This window comes from Oncorhynchus mykiss, chromosome 22, assembly GCF_057628025.1.
Source record: "Oncorhynchus mykiss isolate SJ-2025 chromosome 22, ASM5762802v1, whole genome shotgun sequence".
Taxonomy (NCBI): Eukaryota; Metazoa; Chordata; class Actinopteri; order Salmoniformes; family Salmonidae; genus Oncorhynchus; species Oncorhynchus mykiss.
In genome coordinates this window covers 2,647,723-2,668,656 of record NC_143043.1, presented here as the reverse complement: position 1 = coordinate 2,668,656, position 20,934 = coordinate 2,647,723, and the positions used below count along the sequence as shown (strand labels likewise).

The 20,934-nt window shown below is 42.3% G+C and overlaps 1 protein-coding gene across 20 annotated transcripts in view; it reads right to left on the bottom strand.

Annotated features, from left to right (window-relative positions):
* Window positions 1–20,934, bottom strand: part of mycbp2 (MYC binding protein 2) — a 316,135-nt gene that overhangs the window by 192,582 nt on the left and 102,619 nt on the right. For all 20 annotated transcript variants that reach the window (XM_090215106.1, XM_090215110.1, XM_090215108.1 and 17 more), the window contains exons 12-16: window positions 16,749–16,953; window positions 6,765–6,929; window positions 6,233–6,391; window positions 5,804–6,008; window positions 3,950–4,095 (exon numbers count right to left, since the gene is read on the bottom strand). In XM_090215106.1, coding sequence (XP_090071232.1) covers window positions 3,950–4,095; window positions 5,804–6,008; window positions 6,233–6,391; window positions 6,765–6,929; window positions 16,749–16,953 — 880 coding nt within the window. The remainder of the gene's footprint in view (window positions 1–3,949; window positions 4,096–5,803; window positions 6,009–6,232; window positions 6,392–6,764; window positions 6,930–16,748; window positions 16,954–20,934) is intronic.

Sequence of the window (20,934 nt, the reverse complement as noted above, 5' to 3'; positions counted from 1 at the left end):
CAGAAACCAGATTGCATAGCGGAGAAGGTACGGTGGGATTCGAAACAGTCAGTGATCTGCTTGTTCACTTGGCTTTCGAAGGGCAGAATTGACATGAGTCTGTAACAGTTTGGGTCAAGAGTGTCTCCCGCTTTGAAGAAGGGGATGACCGCAGCAGCTTTCCAATCTTTAGGGATCTCAGACGATAAGAAAGAGAGGTTGAACAGACTAGTAATAGGGGTTGCAACAATTGCAGCGGATAATTTTAGAAAGAGAGCGTCCAGATTGTCTAGCCCAGCTGATTTGTAGGGGTCCAGATTTTACAGCTCTTTCAGAACATCAGCTATCTAGAATTGGGTGAAGGAGAAGCGGAGGGGGCTTGGGCAAGTTGCTGTGGGGGGTGCAGAGCTGTTGGCCGGGGTAGGGGAAGCAAGGTGGAAAGCATGACCAGACGTAGAAAATTGGTGGTGACAGTGTTTCTTATCCTCAGTGCAGTGGGCAGCCCCAAATTTCTGTTTGAAAAAGCTAGCCTTAGCTTTCCTAACTGACTGCGTATATTGGTTCCTAACTTCCCTGAAAAGTTGCATATCACGGGGAATATTCGATGCTAATGCAGTACACCACAGGATGTTTTTGTGCTGGTCAAGGGCAGTCAAGTCTAGAGTGAACCAAGGGCAGTATAAGTTCTTAGTTCTACATTTTTTGAATGGGGCATGCTTATTTAAGATGGTGAGGAAAGCACTTTTAAAAGAGCAACCAGACATCCTCTACTGACAGGATGAGGTAGTTGGATACCCGGGCCAGGTCGATTAGAAAGGCCTGCTCGCTGAAGTGTTTTAGGGAGCGTTTGACAGTGGTGATGGGTGGTCGTTTGACCGCGGACGGGTTACGGGTGCAGGCAATGAGGCAGTGATCACTGAGATCTTGGTTGAAGACAGCAGAGATGTATTTAGAGGGCAAATTGGTCAGGATGATATCTATGAGGGTGCCCCGTGTTTACGGATTTAGGGTTGTACCTGGTAGGTTCCTTGATCATTTGTGTGAGATTGAGGGCATCTAGCTTAGATTGTAGGATGGCCGGGGTGTTAAGCATATCCCCGTTTAGGTCACCTAACAGTATGAACTCTGAAGATAAATGGGGGGCAATCAATTCACATATGGTGTCCAGGGCACAGCTGGGGGCTGAGGGGGTATATAACAAGCGGCAACAGTGAGACTTGTTTCTGGAAAGGTGGATTTTTAAAAGTAGAAGCTCTTACTGTTTGGGCACAGACCTGGCGAGTATGACAGAACTCTGCAGGCTCTCTCTGCAGTACATTGCAACTCCACCCCCTTTGGCAGTTCTATCTTGATGGAAAATGTTGTAGTTGGGGATGGAAAATTGTATAATTTTTCTTGGCCTTCCTAAGCCAGGATTCAGGCAGGGCTAGGAAACCAGGGTTGGCGGAGTGTGCTAAAGCAGTGAATAAAACAAACTTAGGGAGGAGGCTTCTGATGTTAACATGCATGAAATCAAGACTTTTACGGTTACAGAAATCATCAAATGAGAGCGCCTGGGGAATAGGTGTGGTACTGGGGGCTACAGGGCCTGGATTAACCTCTACATCACTAGAGGAACAGAGGAGGAGTAGGATAAGGATACGGCTAAAGGCTCTAAGAACTGGTCGTCTAGTGCGTTGGAAATAGAGAATAAAAGGAGCAGACTTCTGGGCGTGGTGGAATAGATTCAAGGCATAATGTACAGACAAGGGTATGTTAGGATGTGAGTACAGTGGAGGTAAACCTAGGCGCTGAGTGACGATGAGAGAGGTTGCATCTCTGGGGACACCAGTTAAGCCAGGTGAGGTCTCCACATGTGTGGGGGGTGGGAAAAAAGAGCTATCTAAGGCATGTTGAGCGGGACACTGGGTTCTACAGTGAAATAAAACAATGAGAACTAACCAAGAAAGCGGTAGACAAGGAATATTGACATTAGAGACGGACATAAAGCAATCACGGGTGTTGATCGGGAGAGCTAAGAAAACAATGGGAAAATGGCAATGAATGGACAGAGCGTGTCATTTGGTACATACAGGGCCTGAGTTCGAGGCTGAGGCCGACAGATAAACCAAAATAAGTACCGCATTAGTGAACAGCCCAGCAGGCATCAGCTGTGTAGCCGAGTGATCATAGGGTCTAATGAGCAGCAATAGTGGAGTCAGGGAGCAGTTCAGCAGTCGCTACTACGGTAGGCGAGCAGGAGACAGCGTTCAGAAAGCTAGCGGGCCGGGGATGGCGGATGGGTCTTCGGCAACACCGCAACGGAAAAGCCAGTTGAAACCACACCGGACGATTACGTCGGCAGGCCAGTCGTGATGGATCGGCGGGGCTCCGTCGACAACGAAGGGTCCAGGCCAATTGGCAAAAGAGGTATAGTAGCCCAAGAATGAGCTGGTATATGGGCCAAGCTCAAATCTAACTCAAGGCTAACTAGTGCTCGCTTCAGGACAGAGGCGTTAGCTAACAGTAGCCAATCGGTTGCAGCTAGCTAGCTGCGATGATCCGGTGTAATGGCCCAGAGCTTGCGGCAGGAATCTGGCGATGTGGTAGGGAGAAGCAGTCTGAAATGCTCTGGTTTGATATCGGTATTGTCCAAGCTAAAGCTGGCAGGTGTCCGTGCTAAAGGTGAAGGCCGCTAGCCATGGCTAACAACAACTGATCACTAGTAGCTAGTTAGCTGGCTAGCTCCTGATGAAGTTTCGAGTTATAAGGAATAAAAATAGCAGATCCGTACCTCATTGGGTGAGGCGGGTTGCAGGAAAGTATATTTAGTTTGTAGATAGAAAGTGAGATTAAAATAAGTATATACGACAACAACAAAAAAACTATTTACACAGGATAAGACAAACACACTGCTACGCCATCTTGGATACAAATGTAGCAATTATATGACGAGAACATTCCAATCTTTTTTATAGTCAATATTTCCATTTTGCCCATACTTTTGATGAAGAATATTAATAAGCTCACTGTGTTGACACCACAAAATCAACCAAATTTGCTAAATAGCGCTAAATTGAAAATACTGCGATGGAAGAAATTTCTTCATAACTTTCTACCACTTCCTACCTGGATTTAGACTGACCTATATTATCAATCAATAAAAAATATATATAGTCTATGAACTAAGCAACCGACTACATGTTTTTTAACTAACCCACTAGGTCTAGGGAAAACACTGTGTGAGACATGTAGCAATGTTTAAGCAATGTGCTGACATGGAATGACTGAGACAAAAGATAAATAAAAGAAGCAGACAACATTGATGCCTTGTGACTGTTTGCAAATGAATACATCAAACCGGAACATGCAGATAGACTACATATACAAATGTATGTGGACACCTCTACAAATTAGTGGATTCTGCTATGCCAGGAGAACGCTACCTGCCCCAATGCATAATGCATAATGCCAACTGTAAGGTTTGGTGGAAGAGGAATAATGGTCAGGGACAGTTTTTCATGGTTCGAGCTAGGCCCCTTAGTTCCAGGGAAGGGAAATCTTAATGCTACAGCATACAATGACATTCTAGACGATTCTGTGCTTCCAACTTTGTGGGAACAGTTTGAGGGAAGGCCCTTTCATGACAATGCCCCTGAGCACAAAGCAAGGTCTATACATAAAGGTTTGTCGAGATCAGAGATCAGTGGATAAATTGGAACGCCGACTGCGAGCCAGGCCTAATCCCCCAACATTAGTGCCCGACCTCACTAATGCTTGTGGCTCAATGGAAGCAAGTCCCTGCAGCAATGTCCTAACATCTAGTGGAAAGCGTTCCCGGAAGAGTGGAGGCTGTTCTAGCTGCAAAGGGGGGACCAATTCCATATTAATGCCCAAGACCTTGGAATACGATTTTCAACGAACAGGTGTTCACATACTTTTGGTCATGTGGTGTATATTGAGCAACTGTTATTGTTATTGCGTGTTATACCTAGTAGTAGGTCTAGTGGTATCATCTCCTTGACAGCGTCAAAGATGCCCCTCTGTCTGGCCTCCTGTCCATCCAGCTCCCTGGCGCAAGCCTTACAGCAGCCACACGCTGAGCAGCCAGACTCCCCCGAACCACAGCCACAGATACTGAGAGGGAGAGAGAGATACACACACAACAAATTACACAAGTAGACATACACACATACAGAGAGACAAACATCAAAATAAACACAAGCAAACTCAGACATCCACAAAGACACAAGACAAACAAAATCATACAAACACATAGAGAAACAAATATTAGTGCATCTGATCAGCATTCTGACTCTGCAATACTGCTTAGTAAAGACAGATCACTGAGCACTAGAAATAGCAAATAGATTTAACCATTAACTTAACTTAACCATTAACTTAGACTAGGGCTGTCCCAACAAAAAATAAAATATTGGTTGAAATATTCAAACGTGTATTTTCCCACACTATGTTTGAATAAAATCAACTATATATAGACTACTGAGCTTGTCTGATGCTTTAAGCACTGCGATAAAAAATTAAGACAAATTACTAGAGGAAGCCAGAGATAGCCTAACCAGAAGAACCTGTTCCCGACCCTCATCCCCATGCTGCTGACCTTCACAGATTCTGCCATTATGCTCCTGAAGTTGCCAGTAATAGGCTACACCAGCAGTTGGCAACCTTTTCCATTTGGAGTGCCAAGTTATCCTACCATTTCTACTGCCAGTTATGGTTTTCATGGAACAGTTTAATTAAATGTTTAATTACGTCTTCATATCTCAACATCAATGTCATGTGATTAATCAAAATTCTATCTAAATGAAATTGTTACAAATCTAAAAGTAACTTCCATTGCCATTGCCAATATGTAAAAATAGCCTGAATACGTAAAGTCAACAAATAAAAACATAGCAGCCCGCAGATAGAAAATATCCTGCTAAAAACAAATATCCTAATAATGGCATTGCATGGCCTGTCTGCAAGAAACTTGAAACATTGCATCATCTATTGTATTAACTTGGTCTGGCCCGAAACTCCTGCTAGCAAACTTGCAACATTGTATAAAATATTCTTGGCCCTCAGAGTTTTGCGCCAGTGAATCTCGGTTGACCAACAGTCTATCGACCAAACAATCAACCAGTCGACTAAATGGGGTCAGCCCTAACTTAGACCCAAACAAATGTACGTTCTCTTAACAAAGATACCGCAACTAGCGAATGGTGTGTGTTCTCATGTGGAGAGTGAGTGAGTGAGTGAGTGAGTGAGTGAGTGAGTGAGTGAGTGAGTGAGTGAGTGAGTGAGTGAGTGAGTGAGTCTCCCTCTTCGTCAAATTTTCCCAGACTGATTTTCATGTTCCGGGTGAAATCCTATTAGCTTTTGCTAGGATCAGTATGCCGGGACTCGCATAGCTTGAGTGAGTCAAGGACACGCAGCTGTTTCATTCTCCAGACCCTTGTCCGATGACTGGCAATGTCATAAATGTTGCTTGTGCATCTTGTAGTAGAAGCCGAGTTATGACGGGATTGGGAAAGGCTTGCCAATAGCCAGTGAGCTCTCAGCATGTGAGACTAAAACAATGATGACGAAGAGGAAAGCAACAGCACGTGTGGACCGAGGTGATGGAGGACAGGTTGGCGGAGCTGTGGCGAGAACGCAGCTGCGTCGTTCCATGACACCAAAAAGATAATTCTATAAAATCATATCCATATTCTACTGTTTGCATTTTCTTCCTACGACAACCGAGAAACATGGGATAGACGGAATGAAAATTATGTGACATCCGGAAATGTTGTTAAGTTGTTAAGATTTTAGAAGTCATGTAGTTTATGCCCAGCATTACCCTCCGGGTACTCTGTCGGGCCGTCCGCTGCTGACACAGCCAGCTCCGTAGCCGGTGCAGTCTCCACACACAGTGCACACCATGCACTGGTCCAGCTTCCACTTGTGCATGCCCGACTGGCACATCATGCTCTTCTCCTCCTTCTCCTCCAGCTCATCCTCCAGGTCCTCATCCATGGCGGTCGCCATACTCTCAATACCAAATGCTACATGGTGTAGAGAAGATATGTTTATTATATTTAAAGTGCGTTTTTCACACATGGGTGATACATGCAAAATACATAAAATATACACGCCCCAAATGTTTGGGTCTGTGTTGATGTGTGCATATGGTATAGTAAAGTATGTTTGGATTGGGGGGTATTTTGTGTGCTCGTGCGTGCATGCGTGTGCATGCGCATTGTGTATGTGGTTCCATCATGCATGTTACCTTTCCCTGCCTGGTTCATGACCCCTGTTTCTCGGCCACACTGGCCCTTGTTGTTCACCCCAAACGTCCAGACCTCTCCACTCTTAGTCAGGACACAAGTGTGGGCCTTCCCCATGGCTACCTGGGTTACAATGTGACCCTTCAGGTCTGACACCTGGCCTGGAAGGGGCACAAGAGAGACAGCAGAACACATTGCTACTGTACTGCTACTGTAAAAGACCTAGCCTAATCCCAACCCAATCATGCTACGTTCCACTTAACGGAGCAGAATTTAGTCTGAATTTCCAGGCTATAAAAGACCATTATCAAACCAACAAGGCTTTATAAAGCTGTCTTTGATAGCCACATTGTAATATGTCAGCCTAATATTTTTCCATTTGTGAACATTTGCACGAATGAACACTACCCAGACAAAGCTCATCTTTCCCACTCAAGCACATCAGCATCACCAACGCACATTAACAATTTTGAACATTTGCACTAACCAACGCAACCCAAAATAAACCTGTTCCCCTGTCTCTACCCCACTCACAGGTGCTGTCGCTGTAGACGGCGTCCTTGCCGAACATGTAGAGCTCTCCATCTTTGGTGACTATGCCGCTGCTGCCGTTGTTGCAGGCCGTGTTCACCGCCGTCTTGGTCTCCAGCTTCATCATCTTCTTGGGCTTGTAGGGCTTCGGTTGGCGCCGGCTTTTGGCTGGAGAGTAGACCGTAAAGATAAAACAGATGTCTCCATGCAAAAGACAACACTGGTGAAGTGGTAGATGACAATGTGATAGTTGGAATTTATTCTGAATACTGTGCTTTTCTCATTGAAGACTCTCATCCTTACCAAAAGACACACAATGTTATTTTTCTTGTTGTGTGTGTGTGAAAGCAATGTCTGTTCTCATCCATGTGTAGGTGTCAAATATAATTTTAAAAAATGTATCATGAGCCGAACACAAGGGGTGTTGACTTCACCGTGAAATGCTTGCTTACGAGCCCTTACCAACAAAACAAATAGTAACACAAGAGGAATAAAATATACCAGGATGGGACTTTTATTAACCTTTATTTTAAACAGGGTGTCATGTTGAGCCCAAGCCTCTTTTTCAAATGAACCCTGCTCAATACAAACACACAACTACTAAAAGACTAAATTACAAAACATGATCATAAAAAATAAATCTTCCACTAACATCCCCACTAATGTTTTAAAATCCCTAAAGGCCAACAGGCATTCAATCCTGACCCTCCCAGCAACACATTCCACATTTGTGGAAGATAAAAACCAAAAGCAGCTCTAAAGCCACCCTTGGAACCTCTAGCACTATCCAATATTGTGCTCTTGTCTATTGTTTTGACCTTCACGAGTGTTTCTGCAGGAGAGCTTTGTAAATAAACCAAGCTACCTTTTGAAACAATACACAAATGGTGAGTTCTACAATTATCACCAGTAATTAATCAAAGGGCACAATGGAAAACAGCATCTAGAGGTTTTGTGTGGAAGCTTCTGTGGCCTATTGAGTACCAGATCAATGTGTAAGGGATCAAGGGGTAAGAGGTATTTGTGGTAGATATGCACATGAAGGCAGGGTAAAGTGACTAGCCATCAGGATATATAATAATACAAGTAAAATAAAGAATAGAGCATCAGCTTATAATGAGAGTAAAAGTGTGTTTGTACACTACCGGTCAAAAGTTTTAGAACACCTACTCATTCAAGGGTTTTTCTATATTTGTACTATTTTTAACATTGTAGAATAAGTTAAGACATCAAAACTATGAAACAACACATATGGACACATGTAGTAACATAAAGTGTTAAACAAATCAAAATATATTTTAGATTTGAGATTATTCAAATAGCCACCCTTTGACTTGATGACAGCTTTGCACATTCTCTCAACCAGCTTCACCTGAAATGCTTTTCCAACAGTGTTGAAGGAGTTCCCACATATGCTGAGCACTTGTTGGCTGCTTTTCCTTCATTACGCGAACCGACTCATCCCAAAACATCTCAATTGGGTTGAGGTCGGGGGATTGTGGAGGGCAGGTCATCTGATGCAGCACTCCATTATTGTCCTTCTTGGTCATATAGCCCTAACACAGACTGGAGGTGTACTGGGTCATTGTCCTGTTGAAAAGCAAATGATAGTCCCATTAAGCGCAAACCAGATGGGATGGCGTATCACTGCAGAATGCTGTGGTAGCCATGCTGGTTAAGTGTGCCTTGAATTCTAAATAAATCAAAGTGTCACCTGCAAAGCACCCCCACACCATCACACCTCCTCCTCAATGAGGGAAATACACATGTGGAGATCATCCATTCACCCACACTGCGTCTCACAAAGAGGTTGGAACTAAAAATCTCCAATTTGGACTCCAGAGCAAAGGACACATTTCCACCGGGCTAATGTCCATTGCTCGTGTTTCTTGGTCCAAGCAAGTCTCTTCTTCTTCTTCTTACTTCTTCGTCCTTTAGTAGTTTCTTTGCAGCAATTCAACAGTTGATGTTGAGATGTGTCTGTTACTTGAACACTGAATCATTTGTTTGGGCTGCAATTTCTGAGGCTGGTAACTCTAATGAACTTATCCTCTGCAGCAGAGGTAACTCTGGGTCTTCCGTTCCTGTGGTGGTCCTCATGAGAGCCAGTTTCAGAGTGCTTGGTTTTTGTTACTGCAATTGAAGAAACTATCAAAGTTGTTGACATTTTCCGGATTGACTGACCTTCATGTCTTAATAATTGACTGTCATAATTGACTGTCATTTCTCTTTGCTTATTTGAGCTGTTTTTGCCATAATATGGACTTACATACACCCCCCCCCCACACACACACACCTTGTCACAACACAAATGATTGGCTCAAACGCATTAAGAAGGAAAGAAATTCCACAAATGTACTTTTAAGGAGGCACACCTGTTAATTGAAGTGCATTCCAGGTGAATACCTCATGAAGCTGGTTGAGAGAATGCCAAGTGTGTGCAAAGCTGTCTTCAAGACAAAGGGTGGCTATTGGAAGAATCTCTATCATAAGATATTTTTTTATTTAATTTTTTTTTGGTTACAACATGATTACATGTGTTATTTCATCGTTTTTGTCTTCACTATTATTCAACAATGTAGAAAATAGTATAAATAAAGAAAACCCCTTGAGCGAGTAGGTGTTCTAAAACTTCTGACTGGCAGTGTATGTATTTGTGTTGTGTCGGTATATAGTGCATTCGGAAAGTATTCAGATCCGTTGACTTTTTCCACATTGTTACGTTACTGCCTTATCATAAGTTGTTTTATTGTCTCAATCTACACACAATACCCCATAATGACAAAGAGAAAACAGGTTTTGGAAATTCTTTCAAAATAAACAGAAATACCTTATTTACATAAGTATTCAGACCTTTTGCTATTTGTTCTCTTCCTGGGGTCCAGAAAAATTAAGGCAGTTTATACAATTTGAAAACTTTACAATACATTCACAGATTTCACGACACACTGTGTACCCTCAGGTGCCTACTCCACCACTACCACATATCTACAGTACTAAATCCATGTGTATGTATAGTGCGTGTGCCTGTGTGAGTGACGATGTTTGTGTTGCGTCTCAGTCCCCACATAGTCTGTTCTGGACTTGGGGACTGTGAATAGACCTCAAGTGGCATGTCTTGTGGAGAATGCATGGGTGTCCGAGATGTGTGCCAGTAGTTTAGACAGACATCTCGGTGCATTCAACATGTCAATAGCTCTCATAAATGAAAGTAGTGATGAAGTCAATTTCTCCTCCACTTTCAGCCATTAGCGATTGGCATGCATATTGTTAATATTAGCTCTCTGTGTACATCCAAGTGAGCTAATTGCAATTTTCCTACGTCATTTTGTGGCACCTGACCACACGACTGAACAGTAGTCAAGGTTCAACAAAATTAGGGCCTGCAGGACCTTCCTTGTTGATAGTGTTGTTAAGGCAGAACATCACTTTATTACAGACAGACTTCTCTCCATCTCAGCTACTACTGCATCAATATGTTTTGACCATGACAGTTTACAATCTAGTGTTACTCCAAGCAGTTTAGTCATCTCAACCTGCTCAATTTCCACATTATTTATTACAATATTTAGTTGAGGTTAGGGTTTAGCGAGGGTTTTGTTCCAAAAACAATGCTTTTCGTTTTATAAATATTTAGGGCTGACTTATTCCTTGCCACCCACTCTGAAACTAACTGCAGCTCTGAGGGTTGCAGTCAATTCAGTCGCTGTAGTATCTTACGTGTATTGTGTTGAGTCATCCGCATACATAGACACACTGTATTTACTCAAAGTCAGTGGCATGTCGTTAGTAAAAATTGAAAAAAGCAAGGTGCCTAAACAGCTACCCTGGGGAATTCTTGATTCTAACTGGATTATATTTGAGAAACGTCCATTAAAGAACACCCTCTGTGTTCTGTTAGACAAGTAACTCTTTAACCACATTATAGCAGGGGGTGAAAAGCCATAACAAATACATCTTTCTAGCAGCAGACTATGATCGGTAATGTCAAAAGCCGCACTGAAGTCCAACAAGACAGCCCCCACATTAATTTTATCATCAATTTCTCAGACAACCGGTCATTTGTGTAAGTGATGTGCTTGAGTGTCCTTCCCTATAAGCATGCTGAAATTGTTGTCAATTTATTTACTGTAAAATAGCATTGTATCTGGCCAAACACCATTTTTTCCAGAAGATAACTAAGGGTTGGAAACAGGCTGATTCGTCGGCTATTTGAGACAGAAAAGGGGGCTTTACTATTCTTGGGTAGCGGAATGACTTTAGCTTCACTTCAGACCTAGGGGCACACGCTCTCTAGTAGGCTTAAATTGAAGATGTGGCAAACAGGATAGGCAATATCGTCTGCTATTATCCTCAGTAATTTTCCATCTAGACTGTCAGAACACCGTGGCTTGTCATTGTTGATTGACAATTTTTTCACATCTTCCACACTGATTTTACAGAATTCAAAGTACAATTCTTGTCTTTCATAATTTGGTCCTATATACTTGGATGTGTAGTGTCAGCGTTTATTGCTGGCATGTTTGTTTATCTTGCCAATGAAAAGTGATTAAAGTAGTTTGCAATCTCAGTGGGCTTTGTGATGAAAGAGCCATTTGATTCAATAAATGGAGCCGAGTTGGCTTTTTTCCAAAAATGTAATTTAAGGTCCCCCAAAGCTTTTTACTATCATTCTTTATATAATTATATATGTTTCATAGTTTAGTTTATTTTTATTTAGTTTAGACAAATTATTTCTTAATTTGCAGTACATACATCAGTTGGGCTGCCAGACTTAATTGACATGCATTTTGCCTCATCCCTATCAACCATACAATGTTTCAATTAATCTTCAATCTATAAGGTGATTTAACAGTTTTTACAGTCATTTTCTTAATGGGTGCATGCTTATTAGTAACTGGAATAAGTAGTTTCATAAATGCGTCAAGTGCAGCTTCTGGTTGCTCCTCATAACACACCACAGTCCAGCAAATATTCTTTACATCATCAACATATGAATCACTACAAAACTTATTGTATGAACTCATACACTATATTAGGCCCAGCATTTGGAACTTTGGCTTTCCTAGATATGGCTATTATATTGTGATCACTACATCCTATGAATTTGGATACTGCTCTAAAGCAAATATCTGCAGAGTTAGTAAAGAAGTGATCAATACATGTTGATGATTTCATTCCTGTGCTGTTTGTAACTAACCTGGTAGGTTGGCTGACAACCTGATCCAAGTTTCAGGCACTGGTTACAGTTTGATGTTTTTTTCTGAGTGGGCAGCTTGATGATAGCCAGTGTCATGACGTTGCCCTCTTTGAATACAGCAAGCCCATCCCCCTCTGTCTCCTACACTCAGGCTGCTGCGACCTCAGGTCATAAATTCATGGATGAAAATCTCTCCTCATGGCCACAGTAGTGAGAGAGAGAGAGAAGTTTTCATAGGGAGAACAAAGGAATTTCTTTCAGCTCACAGAACCTGAGGTCCGAAAAACATTTATGTTCTGGAGAAGGTATAAAAGATTGGTGAAGAATCCAGCTATGAACTGGTCCATTTTGGAAATTTTTTGTGAAACTCATGAGACAATACGGCCCAATTACCATAACGCTGTTTATATAATAGCCTCAGTTATGAGGCTTGGATCTAATTGCTGTACAGGATGAATGAGGAAAGATTAAACGATTTGTGAAATTATGGGATCCTATGTAATGATGTAATGTGAGAGAATTGTATTTGTGTGTAAAGTTTCACTTAAGTCACTGGTACGCCCCCATGAAAACAGCCAGGACTTGGCGTCATGAGACAGCTTTTTCTGCTCTTCCGAATAAAACCCCCACCTTGAGAATTTCCCAACAGACCAAACAAACTTTTCAACAGCGATCAAGATGACACACTAAGCGTAAATATATATATATATATATATATATATTGTTTGCAATTATTCCCTAATGAGGGAGCGTTCATGTGCAAAGGATCACTTTCAATTGTTATAATTAGCAACTGTGTGTTGTCTTCTCAGTCGACCCCCATTTCCCTTTGTCTAACAAGCCGGCATACCGGTTTAGCACACTAGGGCACATATGTGTGTGCACTTCTGTGATTGTTTAGTTAGTTAATAAATAAATGATTGATACAGCCCCAAAGCATGATGTTTCCACCCCCATGCTTCACAGTAGGTATGGTGTTCTTTGGATGCAACTCAGCATTCTTTGTCCTCCAAACACAAATTATATTTTGGTTTCATCTGACCATATGACATTCTCCCAATCTTCTTCTGGATCATCCAAATGCTCTCTAGCAAACTTCAGACGGACCTGGACATGTACTGGCTTAAGCAGGGGGACACGTCTGGCACCGCAGGATTTGAGTCCCTGGCGGCGTAGTGTGTTACTGATGGTAGGCTTTGTTACTTTGGTCCCAGCTCTCTGCAGGTCATTCACTAGGTCCCCCCGTGTGGTTCTGGGATTTTTGCTCACCGTTCTTGTGATCATTTTGACCCCACGGGGTGAGATCTTGCGTGGAGCCCCAGATCGAGGGAGATTATCAGTGGTCTGTGTTTTTCTGTGACTAGGTACTGACCTAACAATCGTTTGGTGTGCTTTCGTCGTAAAGCCTTTTTAAAAATCGGACACTGTGGCTGGATTTACACAAAGTTTATCTTTAAAATGGTGTAAAATACTTGTATGTTTGAGGAATTTTTATTATGGGATATATGTTGTTTTGAATTTGGCGCCCTGCAATTTCACTGGCTGTAGGAGAGGTGGGACGCTACCGTCCCACAAATCCCAGAGAGGTTAAACAGCTTGGAAAATTCCAGAAAATTATGTTATGGCTTTAGTGGCTTCTGATAGGCTAATTGACATCATTTGAGTCAATTGGAGGTGTACCTGTGGATGTATTTCAAGGCCTACCTTCAAACCCAGTGCCTCTGACATTATGGGAAAATCAAAATAAATCAACCAAGACCTGACAAAAAATAATTGTAGACCTCCACAAGTCTGGTTCATCCTTGGGAGCAATTTCCAAATGCCTGAAGGTACCACGCTCATCTGTACAAACAATAGTACGCAAGTATAAACACCATGGGACCACGCAGCTGTCATACCGCTCAGGAAGGAGACACGTTCTGTCTCCTAGAGATGAACGTACTTTGGTGCGAAAAGTGAAAATCAACCCCAGAATAACAGCAAAGGACCTTGTGAAGATGCTGGAGGAAACAGATACAAAAGTATCTATATCCACAGTAAAACTAGTCCTATATCGACATAACCTGAAAGGCCGCTCAGCAAGGAAGAAGCCACTGCTCCAAAACCGCCATAAAAAAGCCAGACTGTAGTTTGCAACTGCACATGTGGGGACAAAGATCATACTTTTTGGAGATATGTCCTCTGGTCTGATAAAACAAAAATAACTGTTTTGCCATAATGACCAATGACCATTATGTTTGGAGGAAAAAGGGGGAGGCTTGCAAGCCAAAGAACACCATCCCAACCTTGAAGCACGGGGGTGGCAGCATCATGCTGTGGGGGTGCTTTGCTGCAGGAGGGACTGATGCACTTCACAAAATAGATGGCATCATGAGACAGGACAATTATGTGGATATATTGAAGCAACATTTCAAGACATCAGCCAGAAAGTTAAAGCTTGATCTCAAATGGGTCTTCCAAATGGACAATGACCCCAAGTATACTTCCAAAGTTGTAGCACAATGGCTTAAGGGCAACATAGTCAAGGTATTGGAGTGGCCATCACAAAGTCCTGACCCCAAACCTATAGAAGATTTGTAGGAAGAACTGAAAGTGTGTGCGAGCAAGGAGGGCTACAAACCTGACTCAGTTACACCAGCTCTGTCAGGAAGATTGGGCCAAAATTCATTTATTGTGGGAAGCTTGTGGAAGGCTACCCGAAATGTTTGACCCAAGTTAAACAATTAAAGGCAATTCTACCAAATACTAATTGAGTGTATGTAAACTTCTGACCCACTGGGAATGTGATGAAAGAAATAAAAGCTCAAATAAATCATTCTTGCTACTATTATTCTGACATTTCACATTCTTAAAATAAAGTGGTGATCCTAACTGACTGAAGACAGGGCATTTTTACATGGATTAAATGTCAGAATTTTTTTTTTTAAACTAAGTTGAAATGTGTTTGGCTAAGGTGAATGTAAACTTCCAACTTCAACTGAACATTATCAAGAATCACACACATATTATCCAGATACTGACTGTTAGCACTTGGTGGTCTATAGCAGCTTCCCACCAGAATGGGCTTCCTACTATTGCACACTGCCTTAGTGCTAACAGTGTAACTCTGGTTGTGTAACTCTGGCTGATGATTACTGCTTACAGTAGCTGTAGGATAAGCAGATGTATTCTGTGCAATTAGGGGAACATAAACTAAATCACTTACATTGTTGGCCAATGCCCCTAAGATCATGTACATTTGATGCAGCATTATGATGACTCATTGTCACAACGGTAGGGATTGAACTGAGCTGGTCTTGGATCATTTACCAGTCATTGTTTCAACGCAGCCTTGAAATGCGTGGAGAATCCAGGAGCAAATATGATTTGGATGGACTCCGTCATTCCTGTAGAGTATCTTCTGTTTCCAGAAGTTATCAATAAAAGTGACTCCAGCAGAGGTTCAGTATTCTTTTAGCCAGATGTGTAATGCCAGTAGTCTGCTGAATCTTTCACACCCGCGGCCCAACAATTAATCTTTTTTTTTTTTTTTGTCTTAAGTTCTTAGTGTTGTGGACACAGAGGAACTTGAAGGCCTTCTAACCCTAATCCTAACACCACAACAGCTCCATTGATGTGGATGGGGGAGTGATCTCCCCTTTCTTCTGCAGTCCACCATCAGCTCCTTGGGCTTACTGGCGTTGAGGGAGAGGTTGTTGTCCTGGCACCACACTGCTAGGTCTCCGACCTCCCCCTGTAGACCGTCTCATCGCCGTCGGTGATTAGGCCTACCAACGTTGTGTCGTCAGCAAACTTGGTGCACCGAGCTTTATTCTGGAAATAGCATTCTTACGTAGTTATTTCTCCTCTTCCAGATGGGAAGAAGTGCAATTGAGATTGTGTCATTAGGGCCTCCCGGGTGGCGCAGTGGTTAAGGGCGTTGTACTGCAGCACCAGCTGTGCCACCAGAGACTCTGGGTTCGCGCCCAAGCTCTGTCGCAGCCAGCCGCGACCGGGAGGTCCGTGGGGCGACGCACAATTAGGTTAGGGAGGGTTTGGCCGGTAGGGATATCCTTGTCTCATCGTGCACCAGCGACTCCTGTGGCGGGCCGGGCGCAGTGCGCGGTAACCAAGGTTGCCAGGTGCACAGTGTTTCCTCCGACACATTGCGGCTGGCTTCCGGGTTGGATGCGCGCTGTGTTAAGAAGCTGTGTTAAGAAGCAGTGCGGCTTGGTTGGGTCTCTCAACCTTCGTCTCTCCCGAGCCTGTACGGGAGTTGTAGCGATTAGACAAGATAGTAGCTACTAAAAACAATTGGATACTACGATATTGGGGAGAAAAAAGGGGTAAAAAAAAGAAGAAAAGTGGATCTGGAATTTGTGGATCTGTTGTGGCGGTATTAAATTGGAGTGGGTCCAGTGTGTTTGGGAAGATGGTGTTGATTTGTGTCATGTCCAGCTTTTCAAAGCACTTCATAATTACAGATGCTACAGGGTGATTTTCTCTTCATCTCAGTCTCACAAGGAAGCCGGCTCGTCTATGGCGTCTACACCTGCAGCGTTTTGGTAGCCCATAAAACAAAGGCATGAACAAGGGAACATCTGAGTCTGTTGAATTCGAAATCAAGGTGTCGATCTGATGTCCAGAAGTACATGGTGGTCATGTGATAATAGTATGAACTTTCTGTACAAAAAAGTAAAGATAAACATGAAAAAAAGTAACTCAATAGCCATATCCGTCGGCGCCATCTTGAATCACATCCATGCGTATTCTCGTCTGTGTAGGTGTGTGTTCTCATCCATACTTACTGGACTCTCCATCCTCTCCCTTGCTGGCAGAGCCGGTGAAGAACACGCTGCCATCCTCGGCCACAAGCAGGGCGTGTGAGCCGTCATGGCCCACCGAGAACTGGATGATCTTAGGGGACTTGGTGACAGGCAGCTCCACCCATTTACCTGCCGATGGACCACCTTGCTTGATGCCAAGGCTCTGATACTTCCCTGTGTAGTAGATCTGAGAAGGGAGGGGCAGGGTGGAGAGGGAGGGGCAGGGTGGAGAGGGAGGGGTAGAGAGAGAAAATATTTTTAAAAGGAACGGTCGTGAAAAACTAACTTTACCATGGTCTCAGACCGGATGCTTCGGCTGAAAAGGAGTGTTCTGATGTTAAGGGATTTTTTATCAATAATGACTAATTATGTAAACATTTCAATCAGGAGTGAATAATCAGAATACTATTATGTTACTGTATAGATGTATGAATTTTCTTTTAATCCTAGTACTGAATATAATGTGTGTAAATATAATCAAGAATTAGAACAATGACTGACTGTTCCTTGGTAGAAATGAATGAACTTATCGTCAGACTGGCTAGAATGCTTATCTACACAGGAAGACTTATATTATATTAAATTGGTGGGACGATGTGGGAAGGCTTGAGATACTGCCTTTGTACCAGGGTGGAGAAGAGACGGTTCGAAAACTAATGACGTCATTTTCAGTTTATAACCTGTGGTAAACTGCATCATGTTCAGTACTCTCGAGAATAAACGCTGCTGATTGATTTTGAGACTGGTCTCTGTCCATTTTATGCAAATAAGTCTTACAAATTCCTAGAAGTGGACAGAGTGTTGAATTTAGTTGGGTATTAAAACATGTAGGAATTGAATTCCTGTAACATCTGATTATCACAACATCAGTGAACCACAAAAGCTAATTGGCTCAAGTTGGCTAACTTACTACTACCTCCAGACACAAATGAGAGAAAACCTCACTTGACCACTTTACTTGCTATAACAGAGCTGCTTAGACTGTTTAAGTTGTTTAGACCAGTGAGTGACTGTTTCCAGAGAGAATGTACGAACACATCCCATCTGCGAAGACACACACAAGAAACACACATCAAAGCACGCCTCCAAGTCTCAAATCATCTTTTCAGTTGCATTTCTTAATGACAAGGACGAAAACTGAGGCAAAAATCAGCCAATTCAGCCCAAATCACCTTAACACTCGTGGGAATTGGCCTATTTGGATAAGGCTAAATTGAAATGTTTCTTACAGGAAAGAAATGAAGAGCATATGGACAACCATTGTAGCAATTGAAAGGGAACAGTTTGGAGATGATGGGGAAATTATTAGACCAAAGTTGGACATAACAGTTCACCTGACACAAGACAATCCAAATATGACACTGCTGATTTTTTCATCTCCTGTACTTTTCACATATTTGTTGATAAAGAAACCAGAATACACTCTGGATACATTCAGTAACATGATAAGACTACTCCTGGAAAATGTGGTGTAGGTGCAAGTTGCCACACACCTCACTAAAGTGTGCATAGTTCCCTAAGCAATTTTAATGCACTTATGACTCAAAGAAGAGTCTTCAACTATAGGGTACTTTGAGCTCTACTAGCTGTGCCATTGAGAAACTAGAGCAGACACACAGTGCTTGGTAACACTTTGTCATAACCGCTAATATAACTTGGTTAGAACTAGAGGTCGACCGATTAATCATAATGGCCGATTAATTAGGGCCAATTTCAAGTTTTCATACCAATCGGAAATCGGTATTTTTGGGCGCCGATTTGCAGATTTTTATTTTATTTTTTACACCTTTATTTAATCTTTATTTAACTAGGCAAGTCAGTTGAGAACACATTCTTATTTTCAATGACGGCCTAGGAACAGTGGGTTAACTGCCTTGTTCAGGGGTAGAACAACAGATTTTCACCTTGTCAGCTCGGGGGATCCAACCTTGCAACCTTAACTAGTCCAACGCAATAACGACCTGCCTCTTTCTCGTTGCACTCCACAAGGAGGCTGCCTGTTATGCGAATGCAGTAAGCCAAGGTAAGTTGCTAGCTAGCATTAAACTTATCTTATAAAAAACAATCAATCAATCACTAGTTAACTACACATGGTTGATGATATTACTAGATATTATCTAGCGTGTCCTGCGTTGCATATAATCTGACAGAGCATACAAGTATCTGACTGAGCGGTGGTAGGCAGAAGCAGGCGCATAAACATTCATTCAAACAGCACTTTCGTGTGTTTTGCCAGCAGCTCTTCGTTGTGCGTCAAGCATTGCGCTGTTTATGACTTCAAGCCTATCAACTCCCGAGATGAGGCTGATGTAACCGAAGTGAAATGGCTGGCTAGTTAGCGCGCGCTAATTGTCGTTGTATTACTGGTTCGAGCCCAGGGAGGAGCGAGGAGAGGGACGGAAGATATACTGTTACACTGGCAATACTAAAGTGCCTATAAGATCATCCAATAGTCAAAGGTTAATGAAATACAAATGGTATAGAGGGAAATAGTCCTATAATTCCTAAAATAAATACAACCTAAAACTTATTACCTGGGAATATTGAAGACTCATGTTAAAAGGAACCACCAGCTTTCATATGTTCTCATGTTCTGAGCAAGGAACTGAAACGTTACCTTTCTTACATGGCACATATTTTACATGGAACATATTGTACTTTTACTTTTATTTAAACCAAATTGAACATGTTTCATTATTTACTTGAGGCTAAATTGATTTTATTGATGTATTATATTAAGTTAAAATAAGTGTTCATTCAGTATTGTTGTAATTGTCATTATTACAAATAAATAAAAAAAGTCTGATTAATCGGTATCGGCTTTTTTGCACGCCCAATTTTTCAGTTTTTGATCTGTTAAAACAGTTTGAAATATCCAATAAATGTCGTTCCACTTCATGATTGTGTCCCAGTTGTTGATTCTTCACAAAAAAATACAGTTTCATATCTTTATGTTTGAAGCCTGAAATGTGGCAAAAGGTCGCAAAGTTCAAGGGGGCTGAATACTTTCGCAAGGCACTGTAACATCAAAGTGGTATTTATTATAATCCTCAACATCTCATCTTTCAGAATACATTGAGTTCTCTTAATTTACAGCATTTCCCTCACTCAGACATAATTTTCTTTTGCAAAAGTTGCCCGATTACCGGGAAGGATGGGACCTTAAGATACCTGTGAATTCAATGTTGCATGTGGACCAATACCCCCCGCCACGTCTGGATGACATGTTTTGCTGCACTAGCTGGTGGGAAACACTTCAGTAGAATTTACCTGAAACAGGCTTACCTGCAACTACCTGTTTAAAAGAGCTCCAAACAGTACCTGACAAACACACACAAAGGTCTATACAGGTATAACCGTCTGGTTTTTTGGCATTTCATCAGCCCCAGCCATTTGGCAATGAACTATTGACCACATCTTTCAAGGAATCCCAGGAACCCAATGTATCCTGGATGATATGATCATAACAGGATGCAGACACAAAGATCACATGGCTAACATGGAAAAGGTCCTGAGAAGACTGAAAGAGTATGGACTACAGGCAAACTTACACAAGTGACAAGACAGTCTTCTGTGAACATGAAATCGACTGCAATGAATTGCACAAAACACAGGACAAAATGTATGGAGTGGTACAGGCACCACGACCGCAAAAATGTGACAGAAGAGAGATCTTTCACTGGACTGAACAATTACTACAGGAGATGCCTCCCAAACCTTTCAGCAGCACTCCAGCCCCTCAAACAGCTCCTGGAAAATAATATGACATATCAGTGGACAGAACAGTGTGAAAATTGAGGCAAAACGGCTCAACACATCTGAACAGGTCCTGATGCATTACGACCCTGAACTGCCAGTGAAGTTGGCTGGTGATGCGTCCCCTTATGGCTTAGGGGCCGTCCTTTCAAACACACTGAAAGATGGATCACAGAGGCCAGTGCACTTTGCATCACGAAGACTGAATGATGCAGAGAAGAACTATTCAAAAATCGACAAATAAGTCCTGGCACTAGTGTGGGGCATCAAGAAATTCCAAGCATACCTATATGGCAAGCATTTCAAATTGGTTATGGATCACCAACCACTGCTTTCCATTTTCAGTCCAAAGAAAGGCATTCCGGCAATGACAGTGGCCAGGTAACAGCTATACGCCTCGCTCCTTGCCGGT